Source organism: Aspergillus uvarum, assembly GCF_003184745.1.
Source record: "Aspergillus uvarum CBS 121591 unplaced genomic scaffold BO82scaffold_11, whole genome shotgun sequence".
NCBI lineage: Eukaryota > Fungi > Ascomycota > Eurotiomycetes > Eurotiales > Aspergillaceae > Aspergillus > Aspergillus uvarum.
Window position 1 is genome coordinate 44,027 of NW_020291308.1, and position 17,415 is coordinate 61,441.

General features: G+C 53.1%; 5 protein-coding genes across 5 annotated transcripts; 2 read left to right on the plus strand and 3 right to left on the minus strand.

Annotated features, from left to right (window-relative positions):
- Positions 1 to 596: 596 nt before the first annotated feature.
- On the minus strand, positions 597 to 3,233 carry BO82DRAFT_329557 (uncharacterized protein; the record flags this gene model as incomplete). Its single annotated transcript, XM_025633063.1, has 7 exons — positions 3,192 to 3,233; positions 2,967 to 3,130; positions 2,575 to 2,909; positions 2,044 to 2,521; positions 1,432 to 1,830; positions 1,135 to 1,376; positions 597 to 1,066 (listed from the first exon to the last, which is right to left on the minus strand). The coding sequence occupies exons 1-7, from the start codon at positions 3,192 to 3,194 to the stop codon at positions 597 to 599; spliced, it is 2,091 nt and encodes a 696-aa protein (XP_025494517.1). The 5' UTR covers positions 3,195 to 3,233.
- Positions 3,234 to 4,437: 1,204 nt separating this feature from the next.
- Positions 4,438 to 6,678, minus strand: BO82DRAFT_329560 (uncharacterized protein). The gene is made up of 2 exons (XM_025633064.1): positions 4,667 to 6,678; positions 4,438 to 4,606 (listed from the first exon to the last, which is right to left on the minus strand). The coding sequence occupies exons 1-2, from the start codon at positions 6,367 to 6,369 to the stop codon at positions 4,531 to 4,533; spliced, it is 1,779 nt and encodes a 592-aa protein (XP_025494518.1). The 5' UTR covers positions 6,370 to 6,678; the 3' UTR covers positions 4,438 to 4,530.
- A 386-nt stretch (positions 6,679 to 7,064) lies between these two features.
- Positions 7,065 to 11,520, plus strand: aarA (L-aminoadipate-semialdehyde dehydrogenase; the record flags this gene model as incomplete). Its single annotated transcript, XM_025633065.1, has 3 exons — positions 7,065 to 7,475; positions 7,536 to 11,146; positions 11,223 to 11,520. Exons 1-3 carry the CDS (start codon positions 7,104 to 7,106, stop codon positions 11,518 to 11,520), a joined length of 4,281 nt encoding a protein of 1,426 aa, XP_025494519.1. The 5' UTR covers positions 7,065 to 7,103.
- Positions 11,521 to 11,813: 293 nt separating this feature from the next.
- BO82DRAFT_351900 (ABC transporter ATP-binding protein) lies at positions 11,814 to 14,662 on the plus strand. The gene has a single exon (XM_025634541.1). It carries the CDS (start codon positions 11,927 to 11,929, stop codon positions 14,480 to 14,482), a length of 2,556 nt encoding a protein of 851 aa, XP_025494520.1. The 5' UTR covers positions 11,814 to 11,926; the 3' UTR covers positions 14,483 to 14,662.
- BO82DRAFT_15821 (uncharacterized protein) lies at positions 14,623 to 15,642 on the minus strand. Its single transcript, XM_025630229.1, has 3 exons — positions 15,095 to 15,642; positions 14,942 to 15,014; positions 14,623 to 14,889 (listed from the first exon to the last, which is right to left on the minus strand). Exons 1-3 carry the CDS (start codon positions 15,484 to 15,486, stop codon positions 14,764 to 14,766), a joined length of 591 nt encoding a protein of 196 aa, XP_025494521.1. The 5' UTR covers positions 15,487 to 15,642; the 3' UTR covers positions 14,623 to 14,763.
- Positions 15,643 to 17,415: the final 1,773 nt, after the last annotated feature.

A 17,415-nucleotide genomic window follows, 5' to 3' on the forward strand; every position in this document is an offset into this window, starting at 1 on the left:
TGCTACGCGCAGCAAGCTGACTGCAGGGCGCATAGTCCGACAGAAATTCCAAATAAAGCTGAATAATGGGCATTCGGTTAACATGGAGGGCTAGAGGACCGTCGAGTACGTAGAAGACTTACTTGTTGCACTCTTGGGTGGTTGAAGCAGAAATCTTACTCACACATTACCAAAGGACACGCTACTCAAGTAGCTTAGATGATGAAACCATTCGTCCTGTAATAGAGAGAGAAGTTGGCTTCGCATCGCTTATAGTAGTGTGCTCTAGTGGGTGGATATACAAGAAGACTCAGCTCATCATACATGTAACCAGGGCACTTCGTCTAACCAGTTGTTCATCCTTGTACCATACATGACAATCCTCAGATCTGGGTTTGTGGTGCTCATACAAGCACGCATTGCATAAGTAATTCAGGCTTGTCCGGTGTAAGAACCCTGTCTCTGGTCAGAGTTATGTACTCTGGTCAGAGTTATGTACTCTGGTATCCCTTAGAGAGCATCTATATCATTCCATGTGACAGCCTCGAAAAGTCTAAGATGCGTCTTCAGGACGATCCTTGATGCCTCCCACCCTAATCGTAGTATCTATCTCGATTTCACAGAAACAAAGGTGCCGTAGGCCAAAGCTCGTCACCCATCGTTTTATCTATTGACCCAGCCAAACCTGGTTCACCCAGCAGGTAGGTGAAAATGTCGGAACCCGGCATACCGAGAAAGCACTGTTCATCATCCAAGCCGAGAAAATCCCCGCAATCCATTGCCGAAGGCGCAGGTAAGTCAATTACCGAAGCCTCGCAATGCATGTCCTGGCTTTGAGGCTGTGATCTGTGTTCTTGACCGATAGCTGGGTTGATGATAGATGGATCATGCTGAGCCTGCATAAGGAGGGACAAGACCTTGTTGAGACTCTGGCTGCCGATCTCAGCAGATCTTGTAAGTGAACTCATCTTTTCTAGGCACTCGGAGCAGCTTTTCCAGGATTCCTCCAAAGTCTGCTCTGCAAACTTGGCTTTGATAGCGGAGCATGTCCGAGCTAGGGCAAGAACGATTCCGGCGGAAAAGGTATCTGTAGCAGTGAAGTAAGTCAGCAGGATATCTTGTGTGGTGATGAATAATCTCCTGAGAGGTATTTACAGAATACACTATACCACCACACACTGGCCAGCTCAGTTGTCGAGGTATCATTCATAAGACGTATCAGCTCGATGGCCGCCTTGACGCAATTTATAGAGCAGCTGAGCCTGAAATCCATAAAGATCTCGCTCGGCAACTCTGAGGAAGACGCTTCCGGCAGTGCGGCAGCATGTGAGACTCGAAATTGCCGACAGAATCGGATCAAGGTAGGGCGCAGTAGAAGAATTCTATACTGCAGGAATCTGACAAAGAGACTCGGAATGAGAGAAATCAGGTAATTGTTCGCAAGTCACCCACCTCGCTCTTAGCAAGCAACTTTCGCGCGAATATTGCTTAGTGGTATTGGCCGGTATCTCTCCATTTCGCCAATTCAGTTCTACCGGAAGGCCTGACTTAAAAGCCAATAGCTCTACTTCTAGCTCCATCACATTTCTAGCTTGACTGCTTTCAGCCTGAGGCTGCTCCGCTAGGTTCTCCTGTCTACCTTCCCAGGGCGCAAAGATCCTTGCTAGGATTTGCCTTAGGATTTGATACAGTTGCAATGTGCGCACGTAGAATTCTGTTCTTGATAAGGCTGTGGGTGGTAACCTGGAAACTAGGTTCGGTTGATCGAGGGCCTCATCATCGATAGCGTCTGGGAGAGGGACCGCCGAATCCTGGATCATGGGCGGGCGGCCCAACATCATGCTACTCGCTCTAGGGAGAGTTGGTTAGCGGTTATCGAGATGGATCAATTCGATCCTTCTAACGTCAACAAAAGAAGAAGCTTACAGATCCAACATGATACACCCATGCCACACGCGTCTTCTGACTTGGATCTCCGCCGCCGATCTAAATCTATCCGAACTCAAGGAATGCATTCCGAGTGCTTGCGCCATTCTGCATGCAAAGCCAATGGTATTCCAGCACCGTGCCGGGGACTCGCTTCCTTGCAGATAAGATGACATCAGTAAAAGTGTCTGGACAAGAGCCAAAGTCCCTTTATCCATGGAGATGCCATTTAAGAACCTCTGGGAGCGCTGGAAGAACGCATCCGCGGTAGCTTCGCGCGTCACTCTATCCAATGAGGAGAATTGGCAGCCCAGTGCTAGAATAATGTTCAGCCCGGCATGAAATATCGGCCAGGGCACACTTGGGTCTCCTAAGCCGACTCGTTTTCCAAAGTCATTCGCATCCGTTGTAGGCCCGGGCGTCCATAAAGCGCTGTATGCGCGAGTAAAGGCAGGCCTGTGGAAAAACGGATATAGAGTATGAATTTTCTCATAGTAGCAATCTAGGAGGTAGTCCGCTAATTCTCGTGGCGGCAGATCAACTGCTTTGGGTGTTGGGGCCGCAGAAAATGACTGTGCAGCTATACTCGGCAGGCAAAAAGGAACAGTTTCGTTTTCTAGATGCACATCAGCCTACATTTGCGGAATTCTCACGCTAGACGTGGCACACCTGCAGCATCCTGAATCTGCCTCAAGAAGGACGCGATTGACGAGTCTCCAAAGAACTGATCTTGCTCAATCGAGTGACTAGCATGCCCCGCGATTATACCCGTTGCCGTAGTCCCGTTGTCGCTTTCGGCAAGTGGTTGCAGCAGCTCGGATTCCAGCAGAGATATTGGCCCTGGGTCAGTCGATACATTATCGGCTTCGATTTCTCCCTGTGCTTGGCGATCTGCAAGTCGAGCAGGAAGATGGTTTCCATCAACTCTATGATTTTGAAGCAGCTGCGGGCGGGGACTGGTAGATAAATTGTTTGAACTAAGATCATTCAATCGAAAATTATACCTGTCATACTCAGAGTCGAGCCAATCAAGGCGAACATACTGTTGATATTCTACTAACCGGTGATCATGGGTCTTTTTCGGATCCTCGCCGTTGTAAGAGCACCGCGCTTTCCGTCGCTCACACGAGCCACAAATAGGCGAAACACCATCGCAGCGGATCTTTTGCATACGGCATACATCACAAGCGCGTGCCACCCTTCTTCTCCTTCTTGAAGCTTGAAACTGGACAGATATTGTCAGGGTTCCATGGAACACACGCTAGGTAGCAAGCTGGGCTACATACCATATTTGCCAGGGCCCAAGATCTGGTAGCGTTTCGACTAAGACACGACTGACCTCTGAAGAGATGTCTGTTGCAGGCACTTTCAAGTGTTAGGTACTAAGACCTATATATGACATGGTTGGCTGGTTGATGGTTACTCTATACACTCGCTTGCGGTGCGTTACGATCGTCTTTTCTGCCACTGCGACCCGGTCGACCGCCTTAACCGCCCCATCCCCCGCTTGCTGATGTAGAACAATCCGAGGGAGTTCAATGATCTATCACAGAATCAAGAAGAGCTAATAGCGCTAGGTAGGTAGTACTGGGTAGTGTGGAAGTGAACTGATCTATGTAATTCTGTATGGAGACCTAATTGAGGTACATAAGTCTTGAATTCAGCTCTAATAGCATTTCTTGATAACAAACTATTATACCTTTTTAGAGTAAAAACCATCTATCTTGATAACGACTATGTGATCAGTGGATGATACCATTCTGTTCTATATAATCTAGCTCTACCAGTCACATTATATTATCATCCGCCATCAACAAGCAAATGTAAAAAGTCGTTTGTAGGTATCACCAAGTCCTACTGCCAACATTCCCCTGTTCCCCGACCAATGCCTCCTCGACTTTCTTCCTTTGGTATCTTCCCGTGTTGGTTGGGGACTGACTGTCCTTAGCTCTCAGCAAGATATGTTCGAGGTTCCTCGGCCGCAAGCAACAATGGTCTTCTCTCCGCATCATCATCACTACCGTCACGCCGTGGGCTCGCCTCTGATGCCGCTGCCGGTGTCGCTGAGAAAATAAAAATAAAAATAAAGGATAAGGCCCTTTGTCTCACTATATGTAGTATAGTCGTGGATTTCGGATGCTCCGCTGTTTTAGCGGCCATATAGTTAGCATTTTCGAAGCGCGATGCTGGACAAAATGAGGTACTATAGCAGAAGGAAGTCAGAAGATATATCGCTTATATTCTACTTAAAAGTTGCCTTGGAATACTGAGTGTACAGAGTGGGTGTAACACTAGTCCAACTAACGTTACGCATAAGCTCCTCCAAGACTAGGCCGCCTAGCCAGCAACTGGCAGACAACAACAGCCAGGATAGGATATCTTGACTGACTGAGGCAGAGAATAAGCTTTACAATAAAACATTATTTAGGGATCCTAAAATGTGCCCATAAGATCCCCCTGGTATCGAAAGTATATCCTATTCCGGTTAAAAGTACTTCAGAAAGTATTCTATAAAAATGGGTAACATAGCTTCCGGTATCTATGTAGGTATTATACTTCTTATGCTATAGCATGTCTATGGTAATGCAAGTAATATTGGATATCGTTCACGCGCACTGACTCATCCTACTGTTTTAGCTGAGCACCAACAAAGTCTTTCTCGTCTTCCTCCCACTTCTTGCGTTCAACCACGCTACGAGCTCTGTACAATAACCTGCGGTTAGCTCATGGTCCTCGGTTTCCAATGTTGCGTAGTACGTACCGGTATGCTCTCACAAACCGCCAGACCTCCGAGTCAGCCAGGTTCCAGGCTTCTGCAGCAGCCTTGGGGTTGGGTCGGTTGTTGGGCTTCTGAGCCTTGATGATTTCGCGAGCTTGTTGAATAATCTCATATTCCTTTGGAACTCCTTGCTCGCTCGGAGTGGAATGTTGCACGGATTCCTTCTTCTCGTCCTCATTCTTGGCATCTACCTTGCCGTCTCGAGGGATCTTGAAGCCAAACTGCCACTCAAATTCGTCCAGCAGCTCAGTCGGAAGGGATTGACCGGCATGAGAGGGTAAAGACTCAACAGTCATCCATAACGAAGTTCCAACGACAGTATCATCAGCGACAGCCCGCTTGAACACCGTAGATCTGGGTAATCCACCAATCTCAAGACCCAACTGGTCTTTGGTGACTTCGGTCAACCATACATCACGATCCGTCTCGCGCCGGATGTGGCGGATGCTCACGTCGGTGGAATCCTGCTGCAGACTAATCAATGTAAAAGGGTGAGGAAGTGTCCCGATGGTAAATACTCGAGTCGTATTCCTGTAGGTAGCCGGTTGGCTCAATTGCATTGGCTTCGCCGGATCACACGGGTGACACTTCGGTAAGTTGGGTGGGCATGACTGCGGTACAGGAGAGGTCGAACATTGCACGAGGGCTTTCGCAAGACGCAAAGCAGGCTCAACGAGAGCCGTCGTGTGCTTCGGAAATGGCTTCAAAATGGCGATACCTGCTGGGAAGGCATTTTGAAAAGTGTTGTGTAGATGCGAGTTAATCAACTCTGCCAATGCCAATCGTCCTGCAGTCGGAGATGAAACCATCTTCTCGGCAATCGTTGGGTAATGGGTAGTGATGGTAGAAGAGTCGTACAGAGCCAGCGAGTTAGCCTCCTCTACCTTGAAGAGGTCGGTCGAGGCCAACCCCACTAGGGTGGTAGACGTCTCATCAACTTTGTTCAGAGCCTGCTTGATCACTTCGTTGATATGTACTTTCTCCCCAGAATATAAGGCGCTTCCAAGACGGTCAAAGCGGGTGATGAAAGCTGGATCGGATCCACGGCGCAGGGACGACAAGAGCGCGTCGTCATACCTGGCCATGGGGAAACAATGCCAATCCGCAAGCAAGCCGTCGCCCATATGTCCCCAAGCTAGCCATCTGAAAATCTCGCTCTCGAGTTCTGGTTTGAAATTCACGCGCTGAGCCAGCTCGTAGAGTTGGTTGTTCATGGCTTCCCCCCGCCCAAGTATTACCGGACGGAAACCTTGAGCATACCAAGCTCTGCGCCATGCGAGAAGCAGCTGAGCATCAGCATTATTCTCCTCCACATCATTGCCCTTGTTCGGCTCGTAATATGTGTAGATGAACGGTCTGTCCCTTAAGGGGGGAAGCACTGATCGATTCTCGTCGAGAGTGATGGAGGACGAAAAAGGATTGATCCATGACCAATCGCTAAACCAGCTGGTTTCTCCACTCGTACTGTTCGGCTGAGGCTCGGGGGGAGTATGAACGGTGGGGCGGAAGGATGGCAGGTGCAAGTCGTTTAAGGAGGGAAGCTTGGGATGAGGGACAAATCTGGCCGGCCCGGAGACTGCTGCACCAGTAGAAGAATCGGTAGCTGGGGAGGAGGAGAAGATTATCAATATAAGAGCAACAAAAACAATAATGGTCAGAAGAGCCGTGCTCCGATGAGGAATCATGTTGACATAGGGATGTGGCCGTCTCGAACGGAGCGTCGAGAGCAAGAACAAGAACAAAGTCGTTCGAGTATAAGAGGTGAGAAAGTGAAGGCGGTGCGACAGGATGATGCGCTCTTGTTCCGCCTATCTGGACGCGAATACGAACAGCAGTACTTTTAGGGGAGGTGGGTAATGGCAAAGAGTGGAAGAGTAGGAAGACGTCACGACAACAAGTCGAAATTTCAAGCCATGGTCAACGAAGTCATATCTTGCCCTCAGGGTGGTATGTACAGTACAGTGGTGTAGTGGGTGTCAGATCAGTAGTACAGTACCTGAGCGCAACGATGCAGCGCTGGAGCTCAACCTGGAGCCTGGAGTTTCCAAGGATTAGGAAGACCCCAAACCGGGGGCACGGTTCAACCACTACGCTGCATGCGGTAAGGACGGTTCAGGGTCCGCTCCCGTCTTTTTTTGCTGGGCTCCAGGCTCTTTTGTGGTTTTTTGTGGCTAGGCTGTGGATGAGTACGGGGAGGTGGCTGGGCCCCGCCAAAGGCGGTGAGCTGGATAACAGCCTCAGGCAGCATCAGGCAGCATTCAACAAGCCAAAGAGAAAGCTGCCGACATCGGCACTTATTCGCCTGCCCCTCTTGACTCATCGCCCCTCGCCCTTCGATAAACTACTAAACTTCATTTCTTTTCCCCCCCCCCCCCCCCACCAACCATCCTGACTGCAATCATTGACTTGGACTGCAATCATGGGTGCTGAATCAGTCTCCTTACAAAAGCGTCTTGAGCGATGGGCTCAACGACTACAGAATCTCACTGTCTCTCCCCTCACTAGAGATTATCCCGACAACCACAAGCAGGAGCTTCCCAAGAGAGCAATTGAAGCCTTTGAGTCAATTAAGCTTTCCCAGGGTTCCCAATCAGCCCTCGAGAAGATCTCCGGTTCCTCCTCGAGTTTCACTGTCTTCCTCACTGCTTTCGTTGTTCTCGTTGCCCGTCTGACCGGCGATGAGGACATCGCCATCGGCACCAGTTCCAATGACGATGGCCGCCCTTTCGTTCTCAGAGTCCCAATTGAGGCCTCAGAGACATTTCTCCAGCTCTACGCTAAGGTCAAGAAGGTATAGTCTTCTTCTATTCATGGATTTTGCCCCCTCCCATTCTCATCCTGGTTTATGTAGGCCTTCGAAGAAGGAGCTTCCGAAATCGTACCTTTGGGCAGTCTAAGAAACTACATCCAAGAGAAGTCTGGCTCCGAGCGCTCCCCTATCCTCTTCCGCTTCGCTGCCTATGACGCACCCGCTGCCTCCCAAGACTATCCCGCCAACACCTTCGAGACCACCGATCTTGTCCTCAACATTGCTCCAGTCCTTGCATCGGATGACTCCACATCTCAGGCCGAGTTGGGAGCATACTACAACCAGAGATTGTTCTCCAGTGCGAGAATCTCCACCATATTGAAGCAGCTCGCCAAGCTCGTGGAGAATGCGGCCAGCAATCCGGAACAGGCCATCGGCCGTATCGACTTCATGACTGAGGATCAGCAGGCAATCCTTCCCGACCCGACCTCTGATTTGAATTGGTCTAAGTTCCGTGGTGCCATCCATGAGATTTTCGCCGCCAATGCGGAGAAGCATCCTGACAAGCTTTGTGTGGTCGAGACTAAGTCGGAGCGATCCCCCCACAGGGAGTTTACATACAGGCAAATAAACGAGGCGTCTAATATCCTGGGTCATCACTTGGTTCAGGCTGGTGTTGAGAGAGGCGAGGTTGTCATGGTTTACGCCTACCGTGGTGTTGATCTCGTGGTTGCTGTGATGGGTATCCTCAAGGCCGGCGCAACCTTCTCCGTCATCGATCCAGCATATCCTCCGGAAAGACAGTGCATCTATTTGGATGTCGCTCGTCCTCGCGCATTGATCAACATTGAGAAGGCTACCAAGGATGCGGGTGAACTTTCTGATGAGGTCCGCTCATTCATTGACAAGAACCTGCAGCTGCGTACTGAGGTTCCCGCGCTTGCCCTCCGCGACGATGGTACTCTTGAGGGTGGCTTGGTCAATGGGCAGGACGTGCTGGCCAGCCAGGTGTCTTTGAAGGCTCAATCTGTCGGCGTCGTGGTCGGTCCGGATTCTACCCCCACCTTGTCGTTCACCTCCGGCTCCGAGGGCAGGCCCAAGGGTGTCCGGGGTCGTCATTTCTCCCTGGCATACTACTTCCCGTGGATGTCGGAGACTTTCAAGCTCAACCCTAACGATCGCTTCACGATGCTGAGCGGTATTGCTCACGATCCAATCCAGAGAGACATCTTTACCCCCCTCTTCTTGGGTGCTCAGCTGCTTGTTCCTGCTCGCGAGGATATCCAGAATGAGAAGCTCGCCGAATGGATGCGCGAGTACGGCGCTACTGTCACTCACCTTACACCTGCCATGGGTCAGATTCTGGTGGGCGGTGCCTCAGCTCAATTCCCCGAGCTTCACCATGCTTTCTTCGTGGGCGATATTCTCATTAAGAGAGATTGCCGTTCCCTTCAGGGATTGGCTCCAAATGTCAACATTGTCAACATGTATGGCACGACCGAGACGCAGCGTGCGGTCAGTTACTTTGAAATACCTAGCTACTCGAGTGACGAGGGTTATCTGGACACCATGAAGGATGTCATTCCAGCTGGACGGGGTATGCTCGACGTTCAGATGCTGGTTGTCAACCGCTTCGAGCCGAACCGCATTTGCGCCATTGGTGAAGTGGGTGAAATCTACGTCCGCGCTGGTGGTCTCGCAGAGGGCTACCTCGGTTCTCCGGAATTGAACGAGAAGAAGTTCTTGACCAACTGGTTTGTGGACCCTCAAACCTGGACAGAGAAGGACAAGGCCGAAGCACAGGGCTCGAATGAACCCTGGAGGGAGTTCTACTTTGGCCCGAGAGATCGGTTGTATCGCAGCGGAGATCTCGGCCGTTACACTCCAACCGGTGAGGTCGAATGTTCTGGACGTGCAGACGATCAGGTCAAGATCCGTGGATTCCGTATCGAACTGGGCGAAATTGACACTCATCTGTCTCGTCACCCACTTGTCAGAGAAAATGTTACTTTGGTGCGTCGTGATAAGTTCGAGGAGCGCACCCTGGTCAGCTACTTCGTCCCAGACATGAGTAAGTGGGCATCATGGCTGCAGCAGAAGGGTCTTGAGGACGATGAGTCCGCCGAAGGCATGGTTGGCATGCTCAGACGATTCCGCCCCCTGCGTGACGACATTCGAGACCATCTTCGCAGCAAGCTTGCTAGCTACGCTGTGCCGACAGTCTTCATTCCCCTCAAGCGCATGCCTCTCAACCCCAATGGCAAGATCGACAAGCCCGCATTGCCCTTCCCTGATACTGCAGAGCTAAGTGCCGCCGCTCCTCGGCGCAAGTCCTCGGTGGCGCAAGCCCTCAGCGAGACGGAGCAAGCTGTGGCCTCAATCTGGGGTCAGCGCATTCCTAATGTGACCGCTCGTATGATTAGCCCTGATGACTCGTTCTTCGATTTGGGAGGACACAGTATCTTGGCTCAGCAGATGTTCTTCGACGTTCGACGCAAGTGGCGCGAGATCGATGTCAGCATGAACTCCATTTTCCGCAGCCCTACCCTCAGGGGCTTCGCTGCCGAGATCGACCGTCTTCTGAATCTGGAGTCGTTCGCTAGCAACGACGAGCGTAAGACCGCTGCTGCAGAGCCCGCAGCTCCTGCTGAGCTCGATGACGAATACTCAAAGGATGCCCGCAAGTTGGCAGAGACTCTGCCCGCTTCGTTCCCTACTCGCACCGAGCCTATTCTTGCATCCGAGCCCACCATCTTCCTCACCGGTGCCACTGGTTTCTTGGGTGCTCATATCCTCCGGGATCTCTTGACCCGCAAGTCACCGCAGGCGAAGGTTGTGACCTTGGTGCGCGGCAAGACTGACGAGCAGGCGCTCGGCCGCATTCGCTCTACCTGCCAGGCGTACGGTTTCTGGGACGAAGCCTGGACCAGCCGGCTCCAGTGCGTGTGCGGTAACCTGGGCGAGCCTCGGTTCGGTTTCTCCGACGCTCTTTGGGAGGACCTGACCCAGCGTGTGGATGCTGTCATCCACAACGGTGCTCTGGTTCACTGGGTGTACCCCTACTCCACCCTCAAGCCCGCCAATGTGCTGGGCACCATTGACGCTCTCAAGCTCTGTGCCAGCGGCAAGCCCAAGCAATTCTCCTTCGTCAGTTCGACCAGTACCCTCGACAGCGACCACTATGTCTTGGAATCTGAGCGGATCGTTGCCGAGGGCGGAGCTGGTATCAGCGAGGCGGACGACCTCGAGGGTAGCAGCGTCGGCCTTGGAACCGGCTATGGTCAGAGCAAGTGGGCGGGCGAATATCTCGTGCGGGAAGCTGGTCGCCGCGGTCTCAAGGGTACCGTCGTGCGTCCTGGCTACGTCCTCGGTGACTCCCAGACCGGAACTACCAACACCGACGACTTTCTCATCCGCATGATCAAGGGCTGTATCCAGCTCTCCGCCCGCCCCAACATCAACAACACCGTCAACATGGTGCCCGTCGACCACGTTGCTCGCGTTGTCATTGCCGCCGCCTTCCAGCCCCCTTGCACCCCGATCGGCGTGGCTCAGGTCACCGGTCACCCTCGCCTCCGCTTCAACCAGTTCCTGGGCGCCCTGCAGCTCTACGGCTACGAAGTGCCCCAGATTGATTACGTTCCCTGGTCTAAGGCCTTGGAGCAGTACGTCAATGATGGCCAGCACGATGACCCCGAGTCTCAGCACGCCTTGTAAGTTAACACCTACTTCCTTCTCCTCTTTCCTTAAAGCTTTGCACCCGAACAATCACTAATCTTCGTACTTCAGGATGCCCCTCTACCATTTCGTCACCTCCGACCTCCCCTCCAACACCAAGGCTCCTGAACTCGACGACGTCAATGCCGCCGCCTCCTTGCGCGCCGACGCCGCCTGGTCCGGCATTGATGCCTCCGCTGGCGCTGGTGTCACCGAGGAATTGGTTGGTCTGTATGCAGCGTACCTCGTTGCTACCGGTTTCCTTCCTCCGCCCACGGCTGCTGGCGCCCGCCCGCTGCCGACGGCGCAGTTGACGGAGGACCAGAAGAAGGCCTTGGCTAATGTTGGTGGTCGTGGTGGTGCTTCTTAAAAGTCGCACTCGCTTCTTGCTTTGTGTTAGCGTTTTGTATATCTTGGGGGAAGGGAGTATTAAAAGTTTCATGAGTCTATGGTACGATTTATGTATGGCATGGTATAGTATGCCGCGATGTTCGAGGCATTTTTCGATTATCTAGAGTTCGGGGAAGGGGAATAGATAATAAGGAGAAGAATTTTCTTACTGTTACATCGACCGTCTAGGCAGCAACAATTCTCAGTTGCCACAGCCTCATCTCCCTCTGACTCGACGTGACTCATGGTGAGCCTCAGTATCCGAAGCATAGACGTACAGCACAGCACAGCACCCAAACCGTGAAAACATTGTTCTACTAAGTATTAAAGGTCTGAGCCGCACCATCAATCCATCATGATATGCACCAACGCCATACTTCCCAACGATGGCACTCGAGAGAGTCGCCCAACCGCTGTGGGTGGTGACCACGACCGTCACCCTGCTGTTTGTCTTTTCGTCTTTTCTCCTCAACTACAAATCCAAGACGCACGTCAAGCCTTCAGTCTTACGCAAAACAGCTCTGCGCGTGATCATCTTTCAGTGCATATCGGCTTCTTACATCTCAGAAGTGATCATCCTCTCTGGCCAGCGTCATGGACCTGATCCAACTCCCGACCATATCTTCGCAGCAGTGACCACTGCCTCGGCATGGGCTACAACCTGCCTCCGCAAGGATATCCTCGTCGCAGAAGCTACTGGTCTCAGCGTGATTGCCCTCCTTTTTGGCATTCCTGGTCTGGCTCTCGATGCCATTGCCCTAGATCGCCATGCAGTGCACCGAACCCTGATCATCCTGGAGTCCGTCCGATTACTCTTGGTTAGCGGTGTGCTTGCGAACTGTCTATTCCACACCCGTTCACAAAGAAGTCCTCTCAAGAGCGAGGAAGACGAGGATATGATACCGTGTCTGGGCGAAGCCAATGGCCATTCCGCACCCAGCCCGATCTCCTACGGCACCACACGGACAGATGACCTCGAATCATCCTGCAGTACAGACGAAAGCGTTTCAGAAATCTCCGACGACGAGGAGGAGTCCGACGAGTCCGACGAGTCTCGCACCAGCCAGCTCCGCAAGACCGGCAGCTGGATAGCATACCTCCAGAACTTCAAGATCTTCCTCCCGTTCCTGATCCCCCGGAAGGATCGCAAGGTGCAGGCCTGCCTCCTGGTCTGCATCCTGTGCCTCATCGCCGACCGCGTGCTGAACGTCCTGGTGCCCCGCCAGCTGGGCATCGTCGCAGACAAGCTCTTCGCCCGGGAGTCGCCGACCACGGAGCTGGGGGTCTACATCGCGCTCAGCCTCCTGCACGGCCAGTCGGGCGTGGAGCTGGCCCTCGCGCTCGCGAAGATCCCGATCAAGCAGTTCTCGTACCGGCAGCTGACGACGACCGCGTTCAGCCACGTCATGGACCTGGGCATGGACTTCCACTCGGACCGCGACTCGGCCGAGGTGATGAAGGCGATGGAGCAAGGCGAGGCGCTGACCAACCTGCTGGAGGTGGCGCTGCTCGAGATCGCGCTCGCCGTGCTCGACACCGCCGTGGCCTTCGTCTTCCTGTATCGCAAGTTCACCTCAACCGCGGCGCTGAGCATGCTCGTCGCGACGCTGGCCTTCACGACCGTCGAGGTCATCACCGCCGACTGGAACGTCGACAACCGACGGCGGCAGACGCGCGCCGAGCGCGCCGAGGCCCGCGTCCTGCACCAGGCCATCCAGGGCTGGCCGACGGTGTTCATCTTCAACATGTTCCACCACGAGCGCGCGCGCTTTGGGGGCGCCGTCGACCGACATCTGCGCGCCACGCGCGCCTGGTCGCAGCGCGACGCCTACACCACCGCCCTGACCGAGGCCTTCTTCCCGGCCACCTTCGCCCTGCTGGCCACCCTCGTCGCCCGCGAGGTCCAGGCCGGCCGCGCCTCGCCCGGCGACTTTGTCTTCCTGGTCCAGTACTGGGACTACCTGATCTGGCCGATCAAGTATCTCTCCAAGGAGTACCGATGGCTGGTCTCGGAGGTCGTCAGCGCCGAGCGGCTGCTCGATCTCCTCCTCACCACGCCCAGCGTCACCGATGCCCCAGACGCCATCGCCCTCAGCCCGGCAACAGTCGAAGGCCGCGTCGAGTTTAAAAACGTCAACTTCTCCTACACGCCCCAGCACAACCAGCCCCAACACCACCTAAACCACGACCCCCAAACCCTGAAAAACATAACCCTAACCGCCACGCCCGGCCAGACAATCGCCCTCGTCGGCGCCACCGGCGCCGGCAAATCCAGCCTCACGAAACTCCTCCTGCGGGCCTACGACCTGTCTTCAGGTAGAATAACCCTCGACACGCACGACATCCGCTCCCTCACGCAATCCTCCCTCCGCAGCGCAATCGGCGTGGTCCCGCAGACCCCGCTGCTCTTCAACACGTCGGTCCTTGAAAACCTGCGGTACGCGCGGCGCTCCGCCAGCATCCTGGAGATCCACGCTGCGTGTCGCTCCGCCGCTATCCACGAGAAGATCCTCTCGTTTCCGCGGGGCTACGCTACGAAGGTCGGCGAACAGGGGGTCAAGTTGTCTGGCGGCGAGGTGCAGCGGTTGGCGATCGCGAGGGTGCTGCTCAAGGATCCGGCGGTGCTCGTGCTGGATGAGGCGACGAGTGCCGTGGATACGGAGACGGAGGGGGCGGTGCAGCGGGCTTTGTTTGCAGCGGATGATAGTGGAAGTGGAAGTGGGAACAGGAAAAAGAGGACGACGTTTGTGATTGCGCATCGGCTGTCGACGGTGGTGCGCGCGGATTTGATTTGCGTGTTGCATGAGGGGAGGGTTGTGGAGCGGGGGACCCATGAAGGGTTGTTGAAAGAGAGGGGGAGGTATTTTGGGCTTTGGCAGAGGCAATTGATCAGGGAGGAGGAGGGGCAAGAGGTGTCTTTGGGGGAGGTTGATGGGGATTAGGTGTCTTAGGTTAGGGCCTGTTTGGCGTTATCTTAGTCGGATGCTTTTGCTATACCATTTTTCTCTGCGATAGAGTTTTATTTACGGTCATTCAGCGGATCATAAATCATGCATAATCATCAAATCATCAAATCATCAAACGCAAACAAACCATCTAGCTACGGCGAAACAATCAACGCGAAAGATGCAGAAAAGCAAGTAAACTCAAAGCATTTTTCATATCTTGGTCCAACACACTGCGATCCATCTGCCCCGTGGCATCATGGCTGTCTGACACCTGTCTAATTGGTGTACCAGGTGGAATCACCAGTGCAGGTTCCCTGGAAGGTGAAGGAGGAGTTGGTCTGCACGATACGGGCAATTGGCTTCTCCGCCTGGTCGGTGGGGTAAAAGTCGATGATGAATTTCTGGGTCGGTCGGTCAGCAAGGATGCCCCCCTGATGTTACTGGCTCACTCACGTTCGCGTCCATGTAGACCTTGATGCTCTGGTTTCCTTGGAGGGTTTGCTGGTCGTCATAGTAGACGGTTGCGCTTATCGTTATTGTCAGACCAAGACAGCACAAAAACGGCGGGTTCTGCCCATTGCACAGAGAATCAATGGCGGTACTCACTTGATGTAAGCATGATTCACCCTGAAGAAGCCCGCCACCTCGCCCCGGACTGACTGCCCCATGCTCTGGGAGGTCAGATCGAAGCTCAAGTCGACCCGGCTGATGTCGACCTTGCCCCGGATCCGGTCATGGTAGTTCCAGTGGTAGCAAGAGCACTCGTGCGCGTCCCGCAGCGAGGCCTCCAGAACCTGACGGCCCAGGGGCCGGCTGATCTCCTGGTCGAAGGCCTTCTTGATCTGGGTCTCCGAGACATCGTGGCCGGCGGAGCCGCTGATCGTGACGCGGCGGAAGAGGGCCAGGAGCTCGTCGTCGGCGAGGCCGAGTTGAGGAGCTTGGAGAGTCATCATTGCGGATGCAGGAGCGGGAGTTGAGCGGGTTACTGCGGCGGCCATCTTGGTTGAATGAGTTGGAAATCTGGTTTAGTCTTCCGCGCCGCGATGAGTACGAAGTGCTTGTTGTTCTGAAGGTTGGTTGTTAATGATGATGAGGATGATGAAAATATCTGTGGAGATGGCGATGCGCGACTCTTATATAGACACTGATGTGACGGGAAGGCAGGAAATTGCTTTCGAGTCTTGACCTTAACCGGAACGTCTGGAAGAGGGTTAATTCGTGAGATGGTGTCGCAGTTCGAAGTGGCTCACATATTGAGTCCAATGGGTCTGACAAAGATGAGTTGACACAAACTGCTATCTGCGCGGCTTTCACACTGCAGCTTCATGTTGTCTAGTCGCAAGTCGCGATGTTAGGCACAAACTCACGCTCTTTGAAGGCCTGCTTCTCCTAGCACAGCTTACATTGCACGTTCTCCAGCTAGCCACAAAGCTGACCAGACATGGAACATGATTGCATCGAGGCATCTATACGCTTTTCTATTTGGCAATTGGCAGGCACGAAGAGCATTGACGGTTGGTGTGTATGTTGACCATAAATCCAATCACTTGTCGCTAGTGGGAATCATTCGTGGAGAACGCTGTTTGCACACGAATAAGGTGTGTGTTTGACATTTGTAAAAGCTGCAACTGCTGACTCTACAAGGCCTCCACCTCTTTGGCATCTGCGCCTAGCACAAGACTGGGCAGCGAGAGGATAGTTCATGAGGTGTGTAAGTTCTACCTCAATGCAGCCGTCCAACGGCACAAAGATCAATGAAGTGGCTTTGAAGTGGCTTATCCATAGCTATCAGTGCTTAATGTGATGAACGGGCATAGAACAAGTATGGTGTTGAGTTGAAACAACCCACGATAGACACGATTGTCGGTATAGGAAAACGCAGGCTGGATTGTATACCATCACTTATGGACGAGATGACCTTTCGAGGTGGCAGGCAGTACTACGACGTGAGTCTGTCCCAGACGAAGTAAGCAAGATTGCCATGCACTTCTCAGCTTCACTCAGAACAAGCCAAAGTGCAAATCTCTCGAGACTCGATGATTAGGCTGCGGTTCGCATTCTCCGGGGCAGTGGCTGAAGCCGAGCGGGGATATGCATCACACGACAGGGGTACAAGCGTTCCCTGCAGGATGTTCTGCAGAAGCTGGCCGAGGAACCAGTTGGGTTCAACTAATGAGCAGCTGAGTACGCTGCATTCAGGCCCAGTTTGCGCATGGACATGGATCATTTAGGACGAACCGTTCGTCGTGTCGGTCCTGCGGTAGCAGTGTGGCAGCTAGAGCCCTTGTCCCAGTGACAGCTGGCGTTGACGGCATGAATTTCAGCCAGCCTCTTGATCATCCCGGGCACTGACACAACCTTCTTGGGTTTGTGGTGTGCCAAAGGCAGTGAGTGGGTTGTCACACAACCCATTCCACGTGCGCAGGGCTACACAATATCGTAAATCATGGTCTTAGCACAGGTGGTGACTGGTCTCGTCGGTGGCCTCTTGGAGGGCTCTGTGATCTAGAAGTCTGGGGCAAGCGTCCACGTCAGCAGCGCCAGCAGCTCGTAGCTTTTTTGGTTGCTTTTTCCTCACTGTGGCGAGGAACCTGTTGGCAAACAGAAAAGGTCCTGCTACGGTGTGAATAGTTGTCTGTCATTGCGCAAACACATTTTTTTTTTCATCGAACACGAACGAGACATGCCCGAGGAGTAAGTCAAGGACAATCAAACATGACATCTAGGGATGAATGGTGTTTGCAAAAGAGAGAGGGGGGGAAAGATGAAAAAGAGGGAGAGGGAGAGAAGCTGAAGCTGAAGCTGAAACTAAAAAGGAAGGAGGAAGACGAGGTCACGGGACTTCTTTTTCTTCTTCTTCAACCATACACTTCTTCTTTTACATAGTAAGTTCCGACAAGACTACCGGCATCAACGAGCTACCTACT